Source organism: Osmerus eperlanus, chromosome 20 (genome assembly GCF_963692335.1).
Source record: "Osmerus eperlanus chromosome 20, fOsmEpe2.1, whole genome shotgun sequence".
In the NCBI taxonomy this organism is placed as follows: Eukaryota; Metazoa; Chordata; class Actinopteri; order Osmeriformes; family Osmeridae; genus Osmerus; species Osmerus eperlanus.
The window spans coordinates 2529162-2550552 of NC_085037.1; the positions used below are offsets into that span (position 1 = coordinate 2529162).

A 21391-nucleotide genomic window follows, 5' to 3' on the forward strand; every position below is an offset into this window, starting at 1 on the left:
TTTTTAACACCTGTAGGGGGCGCAATTCTAGTTCATGACACCACCTTGACCCCCCATGTCCAGATTCCAGCACTGTAGCACTTTGGTCCAGATCCCAGTCTGAAGACCAGATTAAGAAACCTCAACCTAGTTTTCACTCGGAATAAAACTCAACAAGGGGCGACCCCCCGATCACCTGGAGATCGTGTGGAGGTCACGGTGACGGCGACCCGGAAGTCATCCGCTGATGTTCCTGGTGAGTCCCAGGTTGCTGCAGACGTTCCTGAGGCTGTAGCAGCAGATGATCTCCCTGAAGGTCTTCCTCATCTCCTGGCTCCTGAAGGCGTAGATCAGGGGGTCGATGACGGAATTGCACATGATCAGGATCAGGTACATGTTGAAGTGGGACATGAAGCAGACGCAGTAGAGGTTTCGCGGGCAGGAGATCATCAGGATGAGGTGCAGGAAGAAGGGCGCCCAGCACACGATGAAGATCCCCAGGAGGATGGTGAGTGTGATGGCCCCTTTCATGCTCGTCCGCTGGTGGATGGAGTTGTAGCCGGGCAGCGCGGCGATGCGCTTGACGTGCGAGCGCGCCAACATGAACATGTGGCTGTAGAGCGAGGCCATGAGCACCAGCATGGCGAAGAACATGGACACCAGGCACACGATGACGGGCGTGGAGTCGGAATAGACGATGAACACGATGCCGCAGCCGGTGCAGAAGGTCCAGATGGCGGCGATGATGGCGGTGGCGCGGCGCAGGGTCATGATGTTGTGGTAGCGCAGCGCGTAGAAGATGGTGACGTAGCGGTCCACGGCGATGGCCAGCAGGCTGCACATGGACGCCACCACGGAGATGCAGATCATGGAGTCAAACACGTTGTCCATCTGGCGGATGAAGTGGTCGTCCACGACTAGGCGTCTGGGGGCGGGACAGGAAGTCAGGTTAGAGAACCAAGTGAAATTATCAACACTGGCCGTCACTAACTAACATTTGCCAATAATGAACACACTGAACTAATAACGACCAACGTTGAAGGTCATAAACTAATATTGACCAATGTTGAAGATCATAAACTCATATTGACAAATGTCAAACACCATACACTAATATTGATCAATTTTGAATGAAACTGACCAAGAATTATGCAGAGCATTGATTATCCTTAACCAAAATCAACCACAAATGACCAGAAGTCACAAACATTCGAGTTCACACCAATGCCAAATAACACATCAACCAACATTGCATCCACCAACATCACATCAGCCACTGATGTCCTACTTGTTGTTGAGGAGGTAAATGATGATGGTTTCCCAAGCGTTGGACACACTGACCAGCATGTCTGCCACGGCCAGACTGCACACAAAGAAGTACATGGGAGAGTGCAGGTTCTTGTTCTTTACGATGGCAGCGATCACCAGAATGTTCTCCAGCAGACTGATGATGCCCAGAATCAGGAACACCTGGAGAGAGAGGACAGCAAAAATGTTAGCAGTATGTATGATACATGTCGTTTTGCTCTTGACGTATCGAAACGTTCTCGACATGTCTGTGAGGTCACAGGTCGGCTCTCAACACATCCACATGGGATTTGAACCGCCCACCCTCTCACCTCCACAGCGATGTTGAGCTGCTCACAGGCCTTTGGCTTGTGGATGGAGGGCGGGGCCTCAGTCGTGTTGCCATAGTAACCGTCGTCGTAGTGAGAGCTGTGATTGGTGTAGAGGGTCCAGAAGGGCGGGTTCAGGGTGGCGTAGGAGGAGTTCATGTTCGCAGATAGGGGAGGGGCTCCACTCGTCTATGGCTAGACGGGGAGGCTACAACAACATAAAAACAGCATAAGGGTTTTAGAAATAAGATCACATATATAATAATAGTCATATTAGAAAATTTCTTGTCTTAGTTCCGTAATAAATCCTGACAAGCGGAAACATAAAGTCCACATCGCAGCCAAACTGGTTTAGTGGGTTTGTGTTTTATCAGTAAAATCTGCGACTGGCCGGCCAGTAAAGGGATTCAGGGGCACTTTACTCCCACTATAATTCAATCTTCCTTCTTATCCGATCAGACACAAATGTTTGGCTGATTTTCCCTCGATTTTTTGGGGATTATGTAAACAACCCCACTGATGGCACATGGCTGTCCTGGGGCTAGCGGGTAGCTAGTTATTTCCACACTGTAGATACAAGGGTTGAGCACTCAGCTACCTGGGTACAGGGGGTGGACTGCTAAAAGATGCTAGCTGGCCCCTTCAGAAGATATAGAAACTGAATGCTAACAGGCAGATAGCCCCCTCAGAAGAGACATGGACAGAAAGCTAATAGCTGACTAGCTAGACCCCTCGGAACGTTCGGGGCCGAATGCAGATAGCTAGCCGTACCCTCAGAAGATACAAGGACTAAATGCTAATTAACAGAGATGAGCTACAGAGGGCCCTCTGTCATCTGACCGAGAGGAGGATGAGCTGAATCGCTATTAACTATTTGCTGGATGTGAAAAGTTCTGGGATCGTGACTGTCTGCCATAGAGTCTCCTTTATGTTCTTTCTAGGTCACAGAACAAACAGACACACACAGAAGGACGAGGAGCGACACACACACATGCTGACACACACCACACACACACACACATGCTAACACACTCCCACACACCACTAGCCTTTTCCAGCTTGGTGTGCAGGAGGCTGTGAGACACGTCTCGGTGAGAAAGAAAGAACTACACTGTGTCATCTGTCTAATTGGTCGCTCGCAATGGGGTGTGTGTCCTTTTAATGGAAGAACACTGCAGATGTGGGGAATTGAATGCAGAGTAATATAGCAAATCAGAATTAAGCATTGGACCAAGCGGTAAAGCAGGATATTATGAATCTCTTTCTTCTTATTTATTGTTTAACTAACGTGTTTTTGTAACGTGACTGAACTGCCAACAAGGTACATTCGATAGATCTTATACCTGCAGGTTCCCTGTCTTCTCTTCCTACACAAATCCACACACACACAGCCACACATGCACAGCCACACACACACACACAGCTACCTACTCAGCCACACACACACACAGCCACACACAGCGACACACACAGCTTCATACACAGCCACACACACAGCCACAAACACAGCGACACACACAGCTACATTCACAACCACACAGCTACTTACATAGCCACACACACGCAGCCACACACACACAGCGACACACACACACACAGCTACATACACAGCCATACACAGCCACACAGATACATACACAGCCACACACACACACAAGCAAACACAAACGCAAACTCATGCATGATGCACAAGGACAAATAACCTTCATACTGTTCATCTGTACACAAAAGTCTAATGATCACACACATAGACAGACGCAGACGTACATACAGACGCACATACACACATCATGTTTTCTCACTCATACAGGAGATAAAGCACAGTATGGCCCATCCTAATGTGCAATTGACACACACACACACGATGGACGGCTAATAATAGCAGATGATAAAGTAGTCACAGGGTCATGTGACAATGAGGCCCTCCTAATGAAAGGATGTAGGAGTTCCGGAGAACACACTTTCTCTCACTTCCTCTCTTTCTTTCGAACCCCAACCCCCCCCCCCCTTTCCCCAGCCCCAACCCATTGTCACCTCCGCACCGTTCGCCCACCATCTCACCCCTCCCCCCCCACCCTTGCCCCCCCCCACCCCTTCAAAGTCCTGGAGCCGAAAGCAAGCGTGAGCTCCAGAGAACACACTCCCCCCCCCCCCTAACGATAACATTGACAGTGGGGCCGTTAACCAGTAACACCTGTGACTGTGGTGCCCGTTAACTGGTTACAACTAAATTGGGGGTCACTTGATGTGTGGGAGGGGGGAGTCAGGGGGAGTCAGGGGGAGTCAGGGGGAGTCAGGGGGAGTCAGGGGGAGTCAGGGGGAGTCAGGGGGAGTCGGAGTTTAACTTAGTTACCGTATTTCTTCGAATAAACGTTGCAGCGTTTATTACAGTTTTTCTCAGTCGCTTTGGTGCATTTCTCACATCACTATTTACAGTTGCACAACAGTTAATGCAGTTCTCAAAACAATTAGTACAAACTGAAAAACCTAGTTGATAACCTGCAAAAGCGTGTCACTTGCTCAAAATGGATAGCTCATTCCTCAAAAGCAAGTATTCATGTCAATGAAAGTGTCAGTGTCATCAAGATGAAAAGTCCTGACACCATTGTTTATGAACAAGATAGTCAAATGGCTTTGTCATGTTTTCATTATGACAGTTTACTCTGTAAATGTTTTCCAATGCAAAAAAGTCAGATCTTGGTGACACTACCTGAAAATGCTCAAGACAGCACTATATACTATTTGCACAGCTATTTGAAAAATACAGTAAAGTTACACATTACTGTATTTAGGGAGGTAAATGAGTACAAGACACTGAATATGTATGTTTCACATTTTTACTGCATATTGCTCTTTGCAATTCTAATTTGTTCACAGCATTGTGCAAACTAAAAAATACACCCTTATTTATAACAAATATAAACTCCCTTTGGGTACAGCTGTGCACAACGGTAAACAATATTGCAGTACAACATGCAACAACAACATCGAGATCCGCCTATGTACTTGGCCTCTTCTTCCTCTTCCCCTGTTTTGTCCCCTTCCCCTTCCTCCCCGCACCCTCACCCCTCTTCCTCGAGGCTGACCTTCCATTTCTGTGTCACAGTATTGTAGAAATGGTACACAGTATGTCCTGCTTGGTTCATATGTGCTTGTAAAGTGGGGGTTTATGGGACTCAGCTCTGACAGTGATTGTAGAGAAGTGGCTTATCATTGGCTGCAACTGATGCTTCACACACTCCTTCTCATCAGTGAAAGCTGAGATTCACCTGAGAGAAATTGTTCAATTTAGGAGACATTTTCAGGAAAAAATGTGTTTACATTTTTTTTTAACTTTGTAAAATTTGCTTGACAGATTTTGACAATTAGTTCAACATTTTTGTATATAATGACTCAAACAATGAAATGAGGACTATTAGTTTTATATAGAATGACTATTCAGCATTCACAAGTATAGTTAATTTTGACTGACATGACATAAGCAAATGATAATGTTATAAAACAGCAGAGAGTTGTATGAAAGCAATTGATGCATGTCCAAACGCATTTGCAATTTGTTGGAAGGAATGAGAAACTGCTGCTATGATGTGCACAAATGACTACATGTTGTGGAGGTTGAACTAACTGTTGTGCAAATGTAAATAGTGATGTGAGAAATGCACCAAAGCGACTGAGAAAAACTGTAAATAACGTTCATTTTTGGTGCTGCGTTTATTCGAGTGCGGCGTTTATTCGAAGGCGGCGTTTAATTAGTAAGGGTGATCTTGTGAATTGTAGCTGCAGTGCAGCCATAGACAACTTTGTTGCTGGCATTGTGACAAATGAATCATGCTGCTAAAAACGCAGGTTTCATTTACTACCGCTGACCTCCTTGTCTATTCTTTGTCTATGAGTGTGGCAACTCCCTTTCTCATTGGCTATCAATTAGGTGTGCGTTGGTAGTACAACTGTCTAAAATACAGATGTTCTACATTGTGTAGAAATCTGAAGCAGCATGCCTAAATGTTTATACACGTTAGCTTTCAAACAGAAAGTTATGTTACACATGCCCTACATGTGTAATAAATTCAACTGGGGGTTGAATTTAACCAATTACAGTTTTTCACAATTGCTAAAACACATTCTTGAAACAGTCACCCATTTTCTCAAAACTGTAAACACAAAACCTCATCTTCAAGCACTATTTACAAAACCTCTGAATTCTCTTGCAAAATGAAACTTTCGCCTCAAAACAGTTTTACCTGTGCTCAAAATTAAACTTTCGCCTCAAAACAGATTTACCTGTGCTCAAAATCAAACACTGCTCTCAAATCATAAACAAAGTGATCAAAATTATATACACTATCAAGCAGTCAGTAAACAATACACCAAAAAATTGAAAACACATTGTTCAAAACATATAGTTCTCAAGGAGAAGTACATTTTTACGTAATCTCAAAACAAATTTCATATTTATCCGTCAGTGTCTTTTGATGAACGACAACATGTTCTATCATAGTAGCTCAAAATGTATCAGAAATTACTACTCTGCTTTGCTCTTTGAATTTGTTTTTGTTCTTTCTCCTCCTTGTACCCCTATACAGTACTGTACCCTGCATTTCAATACTCACAACTCACTCTTGTTCTTTGTTGATATGAACCTGCAACCAGTCAAAATCTATTGAGCAGTCAGTACTGTTACTGTAACAAATGGAAAGCACAATGTTCAGGGCCATACAATTTGTTCATTGTACAGTATACAGCCTACAATGCACTGTACTACAGTATACAATACTACAGTAAAAGGGACAAAAATCTAAGGAGTAAACATGTGATCAATGTGCTTCTTCTTGTCTTTGGGCTGGGTCAGGCCAGAGCACTTCGTCGACATCACAAGCAATATTTTCCCACCTTCAACAACCTATTTGCTCTCTGAACTGGCTTATATTGGTTGTGTCACATCATTTGAAAAAAGTTAAATCAATTTTGAGTGGTTGTGTTTTGTCAATGACATGTTTTCTCTATTTGTATTTGATTGTTGCCATTTGTGTTTACCAGTATGGATGACATGTGCATTAGAGTGCAGAATGTGTTTTGAGAATGAGAATGTGTTTAGACTTTTGCTGAAAAGTCTATGTGAGATCTGCAAATTGTGTTTTACCATGTGAAATGGTTTAAGGTATTGACAACAGACTGCACAATGAGCTACATCAGTTCAAGCAACTGATAACTTTGTTCAGCCAATGGGTTTTAGTGTTTTAGCAATTGAGAAAAACTTTAAATAACCGCTTTCAGATTTTTTTGGTGCAGCGTTTATTCGAGGGCGGCGTTTATTACACAACGTTCATTTTTGGTGCAGCGTTTATTCGAGGGCGGCGTTTATTCGAGGCCGGCATTTATTCGAAGAAATACGGTAACTCTTGGTGTCAGTGAGAGATGGTTCTGGACACGTGTCAGAAGACCTGACACTGAACTGCAAAGAGAAAAGATGAGGAGAGGAGAACTAGGAAGATAGGAGAGGAGATTAGGGGAGAGGATTGGAGAAGAGAGGAGATGAGGGGAAAGGATTGGAGAGGAGATGAGGGGAAAGGAAAAGAAAGGTGAGGGGAAAGGAGAGCTAGGAAATCAAGGAGAGGAGAGGATGAACCCAGGCAACATTAAAATCATCACAGCCTCTCAGAATGCAAGCATTCTAACCTCATCCACTGTAGCAGTATTATGGGATGTTGTGACCTGCAGATGGTGATAGCATAGTTGGGATGTGCTGCTAGACAGCTGAATTGTGGTTACTGTTCACTGTTCCTTTACTCTGAAAACCAAAATCCACAACTGGATTTTCTCTCACGGTTAATCTCTCAGTTGTCCTTCTTTTGTCTTCCTCTCTCTCTCTCTCTCTCTCTCTCTCTCTCTCTCTCTCTCTCTCTCTCTCTCTCTCTCTCTCTCTCTCTCTCTCTCTCTCTCTCTCTCTCTCTCTCTCTCTCTCTCTCTCTCTCTCTCTCTCTCTCTCTCTCTCTCTCTCCTGCTCTCACCTCTGCAACCAAGTAGATAGTCCTGTGTGTGTGTGTGTACGTTTGCATGTGTATGTGTGTGTTCAGGTATGTGTGTATGCTATATCCTAAACACTGATCCTCTCATAGTTTTGTGTGTGTGCAAGCATCTGTGGGAATGCTCAAGGCTTTTATGAGACATCAAAGCAATAATCACAGATAAATCACAGGGACTATTATCACCGTGACAACAGCATCGTCAGTGCGACATGTGACCCTGCTGGGTAAAGAGTGTGGTCCCAGCTACACAACAGCACACTCACATAAGACCCACGAGCCAAAGCCGTCTCCTCCCTCCCTCCCTTCCCTCCCTTCCTACCACTCCCTCCTACCCTCCTTCCCTCTCTCCTTCCCTCTCTCCCTCCCTCTTTCCCTCCCTCCCTCCCTCCCCTCCTACCCTCCTTCCCTCTCTCCCTCACTTCCTACCCTCCTTCCCTCTATCCCTCCCTCCTTCCCACTCTCTCCCTCCCTCCCTCCCTCCGACTCTCCCTTCCTACCCTCCTTCCCTCTCTCCCTCCCTCCTACCCTCTTTCCCTCTCGCCCTCCATCCTATCCTTCCCTCTCTCTCTCTCTCTCTCCCTCCCTCCCTTCCTCCCTCGTACCTTCCTACCCTCCTACCTTCCTTCCCTCCCTCATGTCTCCTTCTACTTCCCTCTCTCTCTCCCTCTCTCTGCCCATCCCTCTTTCCTTCCAAGTGACTTCATGGAATACAATTCTACATCTTGAGCCTTTTAACTCCCACTCCTCTCCGCTTAACTCTGCAGAACGTGTCTGCCCTCCCCTCACCACCCCATCACCCTCCTCTACTGCACCCCAGCCAAGCAGAGCACGGAGCACACCCACGCATGACTGACTCAATTCCTCCTCTCCCTCTCTCTCTCTCTCTCTCTCTCTCTCTCTCTCTCTCTCTCTCTCTCTCTCTCTCTCTCTCTCTGTCTCCCTCTCTCTCTCTCCCTTTCTCTCTCCCTCTCTCTCGCTCTCTCTCTCTCTCTCTCTCTCTCTCTCTCTCTCTCTCTCTCTCTCTCTCTCTCTTTGAGTCGCCTATAGACGTAGCCTGGTCTGTCTCTCTCCCTTTATGTCTCTCTCCCTCTCTGTCTTCCTCTCTCGCTCCCTCTTTCCCTCTCGCTCTCCCTTTGTGTCTCTCTGTCTCTCCCTCTCTGTTTCTTTCTCCCCCTCTTTCTCTCCCTCTGCAGCACTCTCTCTCTCTCTCTCTCTCTCTCTCTCTCTCTCTCTCTCTCTCTCTCTCTCTATCTCTCTCTCTATATATATATATATATCTCGATCTGGATCTGTATCTCTCGCTGTCTCTCTCCCTCTCTTTTATCACACAATCTCTCACACCCTCCCACACCCCCTCTCAGTTCCCTGCCTAGGTGTGTGTGTGTGCTGGCTGGTCACCAGAGACTGTTGTGCACCGCTGCACCACAGGGCTGGACCACAGATGGTCCAGCCCTGCTGTCAGGACACACATCACGCTCATTCAGCTTCATCACAGGAGACGTGCAGGTGTAATGAGGCCACCACAATGTAACTGACCTACTGTTGTTGACATGTTATTCATTCAGCAGACGTCTTCATCCAAAGTGACATACAAATACTGCAGAAGTAATAGTAATAGTAATTCAGAAGGTAGCCTGCAGCCAAGTGTGTGGTGCTTCTAATAGTGTTTCAGTGGTAAGTGAGTCATCAGACAGAATCTTACTGCAGATAGTGGTTTGGACTTCCAGTCCATGGATTTTGAATAAAAGCGGATAATTAGTATAAAAGTGTTAACAACAAACATCAATCCTGTGTATCAATAACTACACCTATTTAGTCCACAGTTGAATATTGTCCATACTCGAGATCACCTGTAAATCCCTTAAATCTAAAGAAATATTTAGCCTCCAGCTGCATCGATCGGTTCCATCCCCTTTTATTAATTACTCTGGCGGAAGAATGGTGTTGTTCTTTCTGATGTCGCTTTCGCTGAAACAATGGAAACAACACAGTGAACGACTGACAGCACGTGAAAGCTAATTAGTCACTACCATCCTGCAAACAGTCAATACCATCGCCAGCAAACCCCCTCCGCGTGGCCAAACCCCCTCCGCGGATTTCAGCACCAACACTCACGGACAGCAACCGATTCACCCCGATGTTCTCTGAAAGTCTCTCCATCCATCCCTCTCTCAACCCCCACCCCCCCGCCCCCCGCCACCCTTATCTGTCTCTTGCTCTGTCTTGGTCTCACTGTCTATCTATGTCTCTCCTTCTCCCTGTCTAGTTGTCTCTACATCATCTCTCTCTCTCTCTCTCTCTCTCTCTCTCTCTCTCTCTCTCTCTCTCTCTCTCTCTCTCCCTCTCTCTCTGTCTTTGAGTCGCCTATAGACGTAGCCTGGTTCTCGTTCTGATAACGGCGCCGACAGACAACATGTAAACCACCTTCAAAGCTACGAACAACGCGGCAAAGGCAAAACACGCGCCAAAAGTACCCTTAACGCAAATACAACGTCACCAGCTACTTAACGTTAACAGAGTAACAAACAAAACAAAACAAAAAACATTATTTTATAGTCCCCCCTACCTCACACCCGCACGGCTTGCATTGAGCTGGTTCGAATGGACGCGCTTGGCTGGCTCTTGGGAATCGTGAAGCGTTAGTAACAGAGCGCACCGGTAGTCACTCTCCCGCGCGCAAATATACACAGCCTCCCGGTATCCTGTCCACCGCTTCCAAGGAGCGCGCAGGATTGAACTTGAGCTATATATAGGCTAGATGCCGGAGGAGTGGAACCCCTCCTTCGTTGCGTTGTGCCGTCAATAGCCCACGACGTGCCTATGCAGGGCAGCACTTTCATACCGAATGTGGTCGCGGTGGGAGAGCACACAACTAGCGCTCAGAACTATTTACAATAATAAACGGTCTCAGCGGAATGGTTCAGGTTTTATGTGTTTTATTTTTATGGAACAGTTCCCTTTACGGTTTTGAACAAACAGCTAAACGGAGCTGGAAGGTGTTCTCTGGAACCTTATATTCGGGCTTGTAATTGTGCATTTTTGCAAATTGTTTTATTTGGGCATAAAGTAGGCCTACACGTTAATACGCAGTGGAGACCTGTAAAGGCCTACAGTTAAGTTCCATTGAATAGGCCTGCTGTGTTAAAATAAAATCATAGGTTAGTGTTTAGGGTTATCAGTTTAATGTCCTGGTAAAAATAATCCCAATTTTTAAATAGAATACCGTTGGTGAAATATGAGTTATTTAAATGAGTTATGATCGTTTCCCGCGTTCAAAAGGATTTGTTTTCAGGTGCGTCCGACCCAACGTCTGACTTTAATTTCTCTCTTCTTAAAGTCATGTGGTGCCACATAAAGACAGCATTATTGTACAACATAAAAGCAGACAACAGTCGCGTATGAAAAAGCATACTATTTTAAAACAGGCGTCAGTGTCCTTTAGTAGCCTAATGCAGGACATGCAGCGTGATCAACAACATTTAGGCTACATTCCTTTCATTAGCAGACGCTTTTATTAAAAGCGTCACACAAATAGTGTTTACAGAAAGTACAGTAGTACTAGGGTCAGTAGTGAATAGTTCGAGCAGTATTTCGGTGGTCTGAGTTGAGGATCGTCTTTGAACAATAGGCTAATGGACCTAATATCCTCCATACTATACTGGGATTCGCTCATAATGCATGGCTAAGTGATACAAAAAGGCCTAGGTCGATCTTGCGTGTGACAACACACAGATGGCACACACACTCACACACGCCCTGGACACGCACTCCGTGTACAATTACACTTCAGTTTAGGAAAGAGAAGGTTCCACTGTCTATTCGGGAATTTGATGACCATATCCACCAAACATGAGACAAACTCATAATTTTATGAACCGAGCCGTGCAATGCGGATGTTTTGAGTTTTGATGTTTTGAGTTAGGGGAAGGTTTTCCTTACCAAGTTAAGAGCGGTCTCTGTTACTTACGCCACTGGATTTTGTCAATGTCACCGCGCAACAATCTGTTGCTTTAGTTACGACGTGACTTGTGGCCTGTAGTCTACTAAATAGAAAAAAAGCTCAATAAAAAAGGCCGACCCTCCACTCAAAAGATGTGAGATAACATTAGCTATAATATGGCCTATTCATACAGTTCGATTTCTATATCACATGTTTACAGAGTTCCATTCATTCAAGCAGTTGCAAAAGAAAATAGTGCCGTTTTAAAACATGCCTTGAAGGAAATAAACACTGTATGTTTCATTGTAAAAATGTGTAGCAAAAGGTTGCAGGATGTTTCTGTGTATGTTGAAGATTACCCTCAGTAGCTCTCTCTCTTACACACACACACACACATGCACACACACACACACACACACACACACACAAACACACACACACACACACACACACATACATTTTATTACTAATGTTATCACACACACAGATATACATTATTTTACATATAATCCTTATTTCTCACACACACACCACACACACCGCACACACACACCTGACCCAGAAAATAGGTGGCTTGAAAAATGAATGAGAGAGAGAGAGCTGTCAACATCAGCAGGAGACCAGATTACTGTAATCTGTGTGAGAGAGGGAGGAAGACTGAGAGGAAGACAGAGAGGGTGACCGAGTGAAACAGGGAGGGAGACTGAGAGGGAGACTGAGAGGGAGACAGAGAGGGAGACTGAGAGGGAGACAGAGAGGGAGACAGAGAGGGAGACAGAGAGGGAGACAGAGAGGGAGACTGAGAGGGAGACTGAGAGGGAGACAGAGAGGGAGACTGAGAGGGAGACAGAGAGGGAGACTGAGAGGGAGACTGAGAGGGAGACTGAGAGGGAGACAGAGAGGGAGACAGAGAGGGAGACAGAGAGGGAGACAGAGAGGGAGACTGAGAGGGAGACAGATAGGGAGACAGAGAGGGAGACAGAGAGGGAGACAGAGAGGGAGACTGAGAGGGAGACAGAGAGGGTGACTGAGAGGGAGACAGAGAGGGAGACTGAGAGGGAGACTGAGAGGGTGACTGAGAGGGAGACAGGGAGGGAGACAGGGAGGGAGACAGAGAGGGAGACTGAGAGGGAGACAGAGAGGGAGACAGGGAGGGAGACAGAGAGGGAGACTGAGAGGGAGACAGAGATGGAGACAGAGAGGGAGACAGGGAGGGAGACAGAGAGGGAGACTGAGAGGGTGACTGAGAGGGAGACAGAGAGGGAGACTGAGAGGGAGACAGGGAGGGAGACAGAGAGGGAGACAGGGAGGGAGACAGAGAGGGAGACTGAGAGGGTGACTGAGAGGGAGACAGAGAGGGAGACTGAGAGGGAGACAGGGAGGGAGACAGAGAGGGAGACAGGGAGGGAGACAGAGAGGGAGACTGAGAGGGAGACAGAGAGGGAGACTGAGAGGGTGACTGAGAGGGAGACAGGGAGGGAGACAGAGAGGGAGACAGAGAGGGAGACTGAGAGGGAGACTGAGAGGGAGACAGAGAGGGAGACTGAGAGGGAGACAGAGAGGGAGACTGAGAGGGAGACTGAGAGGGAGACAGAGAGGGAGACAGGGAGGGAGACAGAGAGGGAGACTGAGAGGGAGACAGAGAGGGAGACAGAGAGGGAGACAGAGAGGGAGACAGGGAGGGAGACAGAGAGGGAGACAGAGAGGGAGACAGAGAGGGAGACAGAGAGGGAGACTGAGAGGGAGACAGAGAGGGAGACTGAGAGGGAGACAGAGAGGGAGACAGAGAGGGAGACAGAGAGGGAGACAGAGAGGGAGACAGGGAGGGAGACAGAGAGGGAGACAGAGAGGGAGACAGGGAGGGAGACAGAGAGGGAGACAGAGAGGGAGACAGAGAGGGAGACAGAGAGGGAGACTGAGAGGGAGACTGAGAGGGAGACAGAGAGGGAGACAGAGAGGGAGACAGGGAGGGAGACAGAGAGGGAGACAGAGAGGGAGACAGAGAGGGAGACAGAGAGGGAGACTGAGAGGGAGACAGAGAGGGAGACTGAGAGGGAGACAGAGAGGGAGACAGAGAGGGAGACAGAGAGGGAGACAGAGAGGGAGACTGAGAGGGAGACTGAGAGGGAGACAGAGAGGGAGACAGAGAGGGAGACAGGGAGGGAGACAGAGAGGGAGACAGAGAGGGAGACAGAGAGGGAGACAGAGAGGGAGACAGAGAGGGAGACAGAGAGGGAGACTGAGAGGGAGACAGAGAGGGAGACTGAGAGGGAGACTGAGAGGGAGACTGAGAGGGAGACAGAGAGGGAGACAGAGAGACAGGGAGGGAGACCGCAAGGGTGGTCTGTTGTCACCAATGAGTTGGTGTTACACCTATGGTGACACCTTGTACATCTCACCTCTTACACACACATACACCACACACACGAACACACACAGAAGCATTAACACACACACACATGTACACACACCTCGTTCTTTGCAGTCCGCAAAGGTACTGTATTGTGCCCAAATACCTGTGAAAGCTCACAGTCTGTCTGTAAAAGATTTGATTCCTGTTCCCCACAAGTTCTCACCGCAAGTGCACAGTCTCTCACACACACACCACACTCTCTGTAATGGACATGGACAGAGCACTGCTATAGTCATCTCACCTCTGACACACAGCACACACATGCAGAACACATTACATTTAGACATTTACATTTAGTCATTTAGCAGACGCTCTTATCCAGAGCGACTTACAGTAAGTACAGGGACATTCCCCCCGAGGCAAGTAGGGTGAAGTGCCTTGCCCAAGGACACAACGTCTTTTTGCACGGCCAGGAATCGAACCGGCAACCTTCAGATTACTAGTTTTTTACTTAGATTACTTCCCTCACCGCTCAGCCACCTGACTCCCTACACACCCACACACAGACACAAGCAAAACAGCCACACACTCTCGCAATCCGCCCCCCCTCCTCCTACCTCCCTCTGCTCTTCATCTTCACTCGAGAGGGAGGAGGAGGAGCGAGTGATGGCTGCCAGATGGGGACTGACCTATTGAAGGGAAATGACTCATGGGATAACTAGTTCTCTCGCTGAAAGAGTCCTCGTCTTGCTCTCTCTCCTCCTGTTCCTCTTCCTCCTCAGTGTCATCCTCCATCTCCTCCTCTTCCTCCTCTTCCTCCCCCTCCTCCTCTACCTCCTCTTCTATCTCCTCCTCTTCTTCCAACCGGTCAGACACAGCTCTCTTCATACAGTAAGTGAACGATCTTTGTCTTGTCGCTGCGGGCTACGGTCCAGGCTCCTGTTGTTTTCAGATCTGCCGTCCAGATCCTGGTTCCTCTCCAGACTGCAAAGCCCTCCGGCTGGCATCCTCCAGACAGACTCCTGCCATTCTGCATGCTGTAGATACAACATCATTCTAGACAGCCATGTTCGGTTTAAAGCTGATCAAATGCTGTCCGTCATAAGGGCGACACACACACACACCAGAACAAAGAAGAAGTCACTGGGAGAATGAGGTAGAGAGATAAAAGCATACTTTGAAAAAGAAAGGGACTATTCCAACAAACTCTCTTTCGCCCTCTCTTTTTCTGTTTCTCTCTCTCTCACACACACACACATACTTTCTCTTCCAGTCTCAGTAATCATCCATGTGTTTGTGTCTCCATAGTGATCTGTGTGTTTGTGTGTGTGTGGGTGTATTTGTAGTGATCAGCATTCATGTCTCCAAAGTGATCACGGTGTGTGTGTGTCTGTAGTGATCAGCATGCATGGGTGTCTCCATAGTGATGTGTGTGTGTGACAGCTTCCGCTTGCTGTTGGAGCATCTTTAATAATACATAATGGTGTTGATGTGGTGGCAGGCATCACAGCACACTGGTAATTGGTGTAATTAATGCTCATCAGCACTCACTGAAGAGGCTTCCTGGTGAGATGCACTGGGAGGTTTTACATATTGAGATTTACATATGAATGTCACGAAACCATTTCCCCAGGGGGAGAGGTGTGAAGAGGGAGATGGCCGGATGATCACAGTCCTTATCTCGAGGCCTTTCTGCAAGGTGCAGGTTTACTAAATGTCGGAGAGCGAACTGAGTTGGCAGCCAGTGACTTTTGAGGCAAAGCACAGAGTTGTCAGCATGCTGTCTGCATTGCGCTGCTCTTGAACTGCCAGACCAAACAGATATTGAAAAAGTGAGCACACTTTTCATCACAGCTATGTAGATATGTAGCATCTCTCGTTCATGCGTAAACTTTCTAGCTGGAGCAAGAAACCGAGTCTTGGATGTACTACACACAACACGTTCAGAACCACGGTTACATACCATGGTTTACCATCTGTCTATCTATCTATCTATCATGTGTAGGAAGGGGGAAAGGAGAGGGTTGGAGAGAGAAATAACTGTTTAGTGACAGTTATTGTGTAATAACGACGAGCTGATTAACGGCTTTCTAAATCGCTTTGGTTCAGTTCTTTAAATCAAATTCTTTCTTTTTTCAAAACAAGTTCAAATCTCTGAACAATGAGTTTTGATTTTAGCATATTGCATGTTTTGGTGCATGTGTATGAAAGAGTAGTTACAACTGGTTATAATTTGCATAGTGGCCTGCTGATCAAAACGGATGAGTTGATTCTTAGTGAAATTCTCCTACTCTTGACAACTTCTTGGTCACTCATCATGCAAGCCATCACATGAAAAATTATCCATTCAAATATTGAGATCTGTAAGTATAGTCCATTAATTAAACTGGGATCCACTTGATCTCCATCATAATCTAACAAGCACAACAGTGTTCTGTCTTTGTGAGTCCTTCTCAAATTGCTTTTGCTTTGATAAACACCACAAGCGCTCCACGCTGCAAACAAAATTACATTTGGTCTCAACGGATACAAATCATTTATATCGCTGAGTCTCTTCTGACCAGTTAAACCCTATTTGCGTTTATCCAGAAATACCTCCTCATTCATGCATAACAGGTAGCCTACACCTTGCAATGCGCCTTGTAAGGAGATGTTTTCCTCAGTGCGTTCAGAGGTGACGCATCCAGTGTGAAGCTGCTGATAGCATGTGGTTGGAATGACAACCACATGCTGGAATGACAACCACATGCCTCCGTTCCGTCTTAAGACGGAACGGAGGAGCCATGGACCAAAACATACATCCAACATCAAAACATAGATCAGACATCAAAACATACATCAAAACATTCGTGTTTTGGATTTGAATTAGCTATATTTTAATTTTTTTATTTATATTGGGAAACCACAAAGACTGGCTCGAGATACCGCAAAGTCTGCGGCTTGTGTGTTCTGGATTACGCCAAAGACTGCGCCTGTCTTCGGAAGGGTTTTATTACTTTTATTACTTATAATATTGTTTTGATTAATTTTATGTAAAGCACTTTGAGCTGCAATTATTGTATGAAATGTGCTATATAAATAAAGTCTTATTATTATTATTATTATACCTTTACATAAAATGACGTTTTCAAATAATGAATCAATACACAACAGCCCAACAAATACTACCAACCAATCACAGCAATACACCCTTACATAGTTCCCCCTCTTTTTTATGCCTGAGCTATTTGTTGATACAATACGTTCATCTTATCCCCTAAAAGAATGTTACACATTGGGCTGGATTGTTTCCCCAAAATGACAGTATTTTACAAAAGATTACATCAGCAGTATAACTGCTAATCAAGAGCAGGAATATCCAGAAACAAAAGGCTCGGGGTATATTCAGTTTATACCTTCTTTATTTACACACAAATAAATACAAACAACTGTAAAGAACAATGAGCTACAAGCAATGTACAAAAGCAGTTGCACCATGAACAGGCAGTCACATGTCTGTCTACTAATGCTGGCTACTGGCCGTTTCCATAACAACTTCTTGTCTCTTTTTCCTGATTTTATTTGAATCCATTGATCTGCAACCTATTGTTACAGCAATAACAGTTATTAAACTGTTCTTTGAAGCTGTTGATCAGCTTGTTATTATTGATAACATTTGTTAAACAGTTGTTTGAAGGAGCTGATGAGCTTGTCAGCTCAATCACTTTGTCCGTAGTTCGGTTTGCATATCCATTGTTTCATATTTTATACACGGTAAGCCATAGAGTAAACAGAAAATCTGTCATAAAATAACAGATTGATTTAAATAAAAATCAACAATGAAAAAACCTGAGGTAGTCCATGTAATTCCATGTCTTGAACATTAAAGTACCTCAGCAATGAAGAAAAACAATTTCATTATATTAGACAATATAGGCACAGAACTGTTCAAGAGGATAAACTATTTCAATAGCTGTATGTACTTATTGGCCATTACGTAAGGATTGATGGAAAAACCATGATGGTTTGATGAAGGTCGTTGACTTTGTGTTAGGTTTGTGTTTTGGGACCCTGGGTTTCAGTTCGGGTCAGCATGTGTTGTGGAAACCATTGTTCATCTCCTCTAGATGAACAATCATCCTCCTCTCCACCTTCCGCTGAAACAATGTTCTAGAACATTCTGTCTGGATTATTTTGGTTCAAATTTAGTCATTTACTTAGACATGAACATTGTCATTACATTCGATGACAGTAGCAGACACTTTCATCCAAAGCAACATTCAAGTAGTGCATTTAGAAAGGAAAACAGTCTTTGTTTACCAGACACAGTGCAGAGGAACAGTTTGTATACCAGACACAGTGCAGAAGAACAGTATGTATTTACCAGACACAGTGCAGAGGAACAGTCTGTTTACCAGACACAGCACCATTACACAGCACAGTACTACGCATAAGATTAATTGTTTATTCCTGCCTTCTGAGCCCCAGGACATTAAGGCACCTTTATCCTCACAGCTGTGGCCCTGAGACAATACATAGCATTACGCTATCACACAAACTTAATTAGCTATATTCAATGTAATTTCCTGTAGGAGACATTGTGTGGGTTTTAACCCTTGTGCTGCCTTCGGGTCACATGACCCAAAGGTTCATAACGAACCATCGTTGTGTTTACCCAATTTTACCCAATACAAAAACAAATAAAAATAATTTTCTTTTAACCTTCGCAATGTGGGGGGTCTGAGACAGCCCAACGGTTAAAAGAAAATGCTTCACTTTGTTTTTGTATGCGGTAAAGTTGTCGCAATACGATGGTGGGTCACAATGACTGATGGGTCAGAATGACCCGAAGATAACACAAGGGTTAAAGTGTGCGTGTGACTGTGTGTGTGTGAGTGCAAACCTGTGTAAGCGAGAACTTGTGTGTGTGTGGGTGAGCAGCTTTCTTGCTGAAGTTTGGATAATCTTTCCATCAGTGTAACAAAGCAGGTTTGTTTAATGAAGCGTTTGAGTTAATCTGGTGCTCAGACAAAGTTCCAGACACAGCTGATGCTGGAACAGTGTACAGTCCCTGGGTGAGATCTACCAGGGACACACCTCCCTTTCTCACTCCAGCTCCCTCCCTCACACTACACCTCCCTCCCTCCCTCACACTACCTGCTACACCTCCCTCCCTCTCTCACAGTACCTGCTACACCCCCCTCTCTCACACTACCTGCTACACCTCCCTCTCTCACAGTACCTGCTACACCCCCCTCTCTCACAGTACCTGCTACACCCCCCTCTCTCACAGTACCTGCTACACCCCCCTCTCTCACAGTACCTGCTACACCCCCCTCTCTCACAGTACCTGCTACACCCCCCTCTCTCACAGTACCTGCTACACCTCCCTCTCTCACAGTACCTGCTACACCTCCCTCCCTCTCTCACAGTACCTGCTACACCCCCCTCTCTCACACTACCTGCTACACCCCCCTCTCTCACACTACCTGCTACACCCCCCTCTCTCACAGTACCTGCTACACCCCCCTCTCTCACAGTACCTGCTACACCCCCCTCTCTCACAGTACCTGCTACACCCCCCTCTCTCACAGTACCTGCTACACCCCCCTCTCTCACAGTACCTGCTACACCCCCCTCTCTCACACTACCTGCTACACCTCCCTCTCTCACACTACCTGCTACACCCCCCTCTCTCACAGTACCTGCTACACCCCCCTCTCTCACACTACCTGCTACACCCCCCTCTCTCACACTACCTGCTACACCCCCCTCTCTCACACTACCTGCTACACCTCCCTCTCTCACACTACCTGCTACACCTCCCTCTCTCACACTACCTGCTACACCTCCCTCTCTCACACTACCTGCTACACCTCCCTCTCTCACACTACCTGCTACACCCCCCTCTCTCACAGTACCTGCTACACCCCCCTCTCTCACACTACCTGCTACACCCCCCTCTCTCACAGTACCTGCTACACCCCCCTCTCTCACACTACCTGCTACACCCCCCTCTCTCACACTACCTGCTACACCCCCCTCTCTCACACTACCTGCTACACCCCCCTCTCTCACAGTACCTGCTACACCCCCCTCTCTCACACTACCTGCTACACCTCCCTCTCTCACACTACCTGCTACACCCCCCTCTCTCACACTACCTGCTACACCTCCCTCTCTCACACTACCTGCTACACCCCCCTCTCTCACAGTACCTGCTACACCTCCCTCTCTCACAGTACCTGCTACACCTCCCTCCCTCTCTCACAGTACCTGCTACACCCCCCTCTCTCACAGTACCTGCTACACCCCCCTCTCTCACACTACCTGCTACACCCCCCTCTCTCACAGTACCTGCTACACCCCCCTCTCTCACAGTACCTGCTACACCCCCCTCTCTCACAGTACCTGCTACACCCCCCTCTCTCACAGTACCTGCTACACCCCCCTCTCTCACAGTACCTGCTACACCCCCCTCTCTCACAGTACCTGCTACACCCCCCTCTCTCACACTACCTGCTACACCTCCCTCTCTCACACTACCTGCTACACCCCCCTCTCTCACAGTACCTGCTACACCCCCCTCTCTCACACTACCTGCTACACCCCCCTCTCTCACACTACCTGCTACACCCCCCTCTCTCACACTACCTGCTACACCCCCCTCTCTCACACTACCTGCTACACCCCCCTCTCTCACACTACCTGCTACACCTCCCTCTCTCACACTACCTGCTACACCTCCCTCTCTCACACTACCTGCTACACCTCCCTCTCTCACACTACCTGCTACACCTCCCTCTCTCACACTACCTGCTACACCCCCCTCTCTCACACTACCTGCTACACCCCCCTCTCTCACAGTACCTGCTACACCCCCCTCTCTCACACTACCTGCTACACCCCCCTCTCTCACACTACCTGCTACACCTCCCTCTCTCACACTACCTGCTACACCCCCCTCTCTCACACTACCTGCTACACCCCCCTCTCTCACACTACCTGCTACACCCCCCTCTCTCACACTACCTGCTACACCCCCCTCTCTCACAGTACCTGCTACACCCCCCTCTCTCACACTACCTGCTACACCCCCCTCTCTCACACTACCTGCTACACCTCCCTCTCTCACACTACCTGCTACACCCCCCTCTCTCACACTACCTGCTACACCCCCCTCTCTCACACTACCTGCTACACCCCCCTCTCTCACACTACCTGCTACACCCCCCTCTCTCACAGTACCTGCTACACCCCCCTCTCTCACAGTACCTGCTACACCCCCCTCTCTCACAGTACCTGCTACACCCCCCTCTCTCACACTACCTGCTACACCTCCCTCTCTCACACTACCTGCTACACCCCCCTCTCTCACAGTACCTGCTACACCCCCCTCTCTCACACTACCTGCTACACCCCCCTCTCTCACACTACCTGCTACACCCCCCTCTCTCACACTACCTGCTACACCCCCCTCTCTCACACTACCTGCTAC

At 47.0% G+C, this 21391-nt stretch overlaps 1 protein-coding gene across 1 annotated transcript; it reads right to left on the reverse strand.

The window, feature by feature from the left end:
* Nucleotides 1-216: 216 nt before the first annotated feature.
* Nucleotides 217-10331, reverse strand: mc5ra (melanocortin 5a receptor). The gene is made up of 4 exons (XM_062486537.1): nt 10188-10331; nt 1599-1803; nt 1268-1449; nt 217-904 (listed from the first exon to the last, which is right to left on the reverse strand). Exons 2-4 carry the CDS (start codon nt 1752-1754, stop codon nt 217-219), a joined length of 1026 nt encoding a protein of 341 aa, XP_062342521.1. The 5' UTR covers nt 1755-1803; nt 10188-10331.
* Between the last annotated feature and the right edge of the window lie 11060 nt (nt 10332-21391).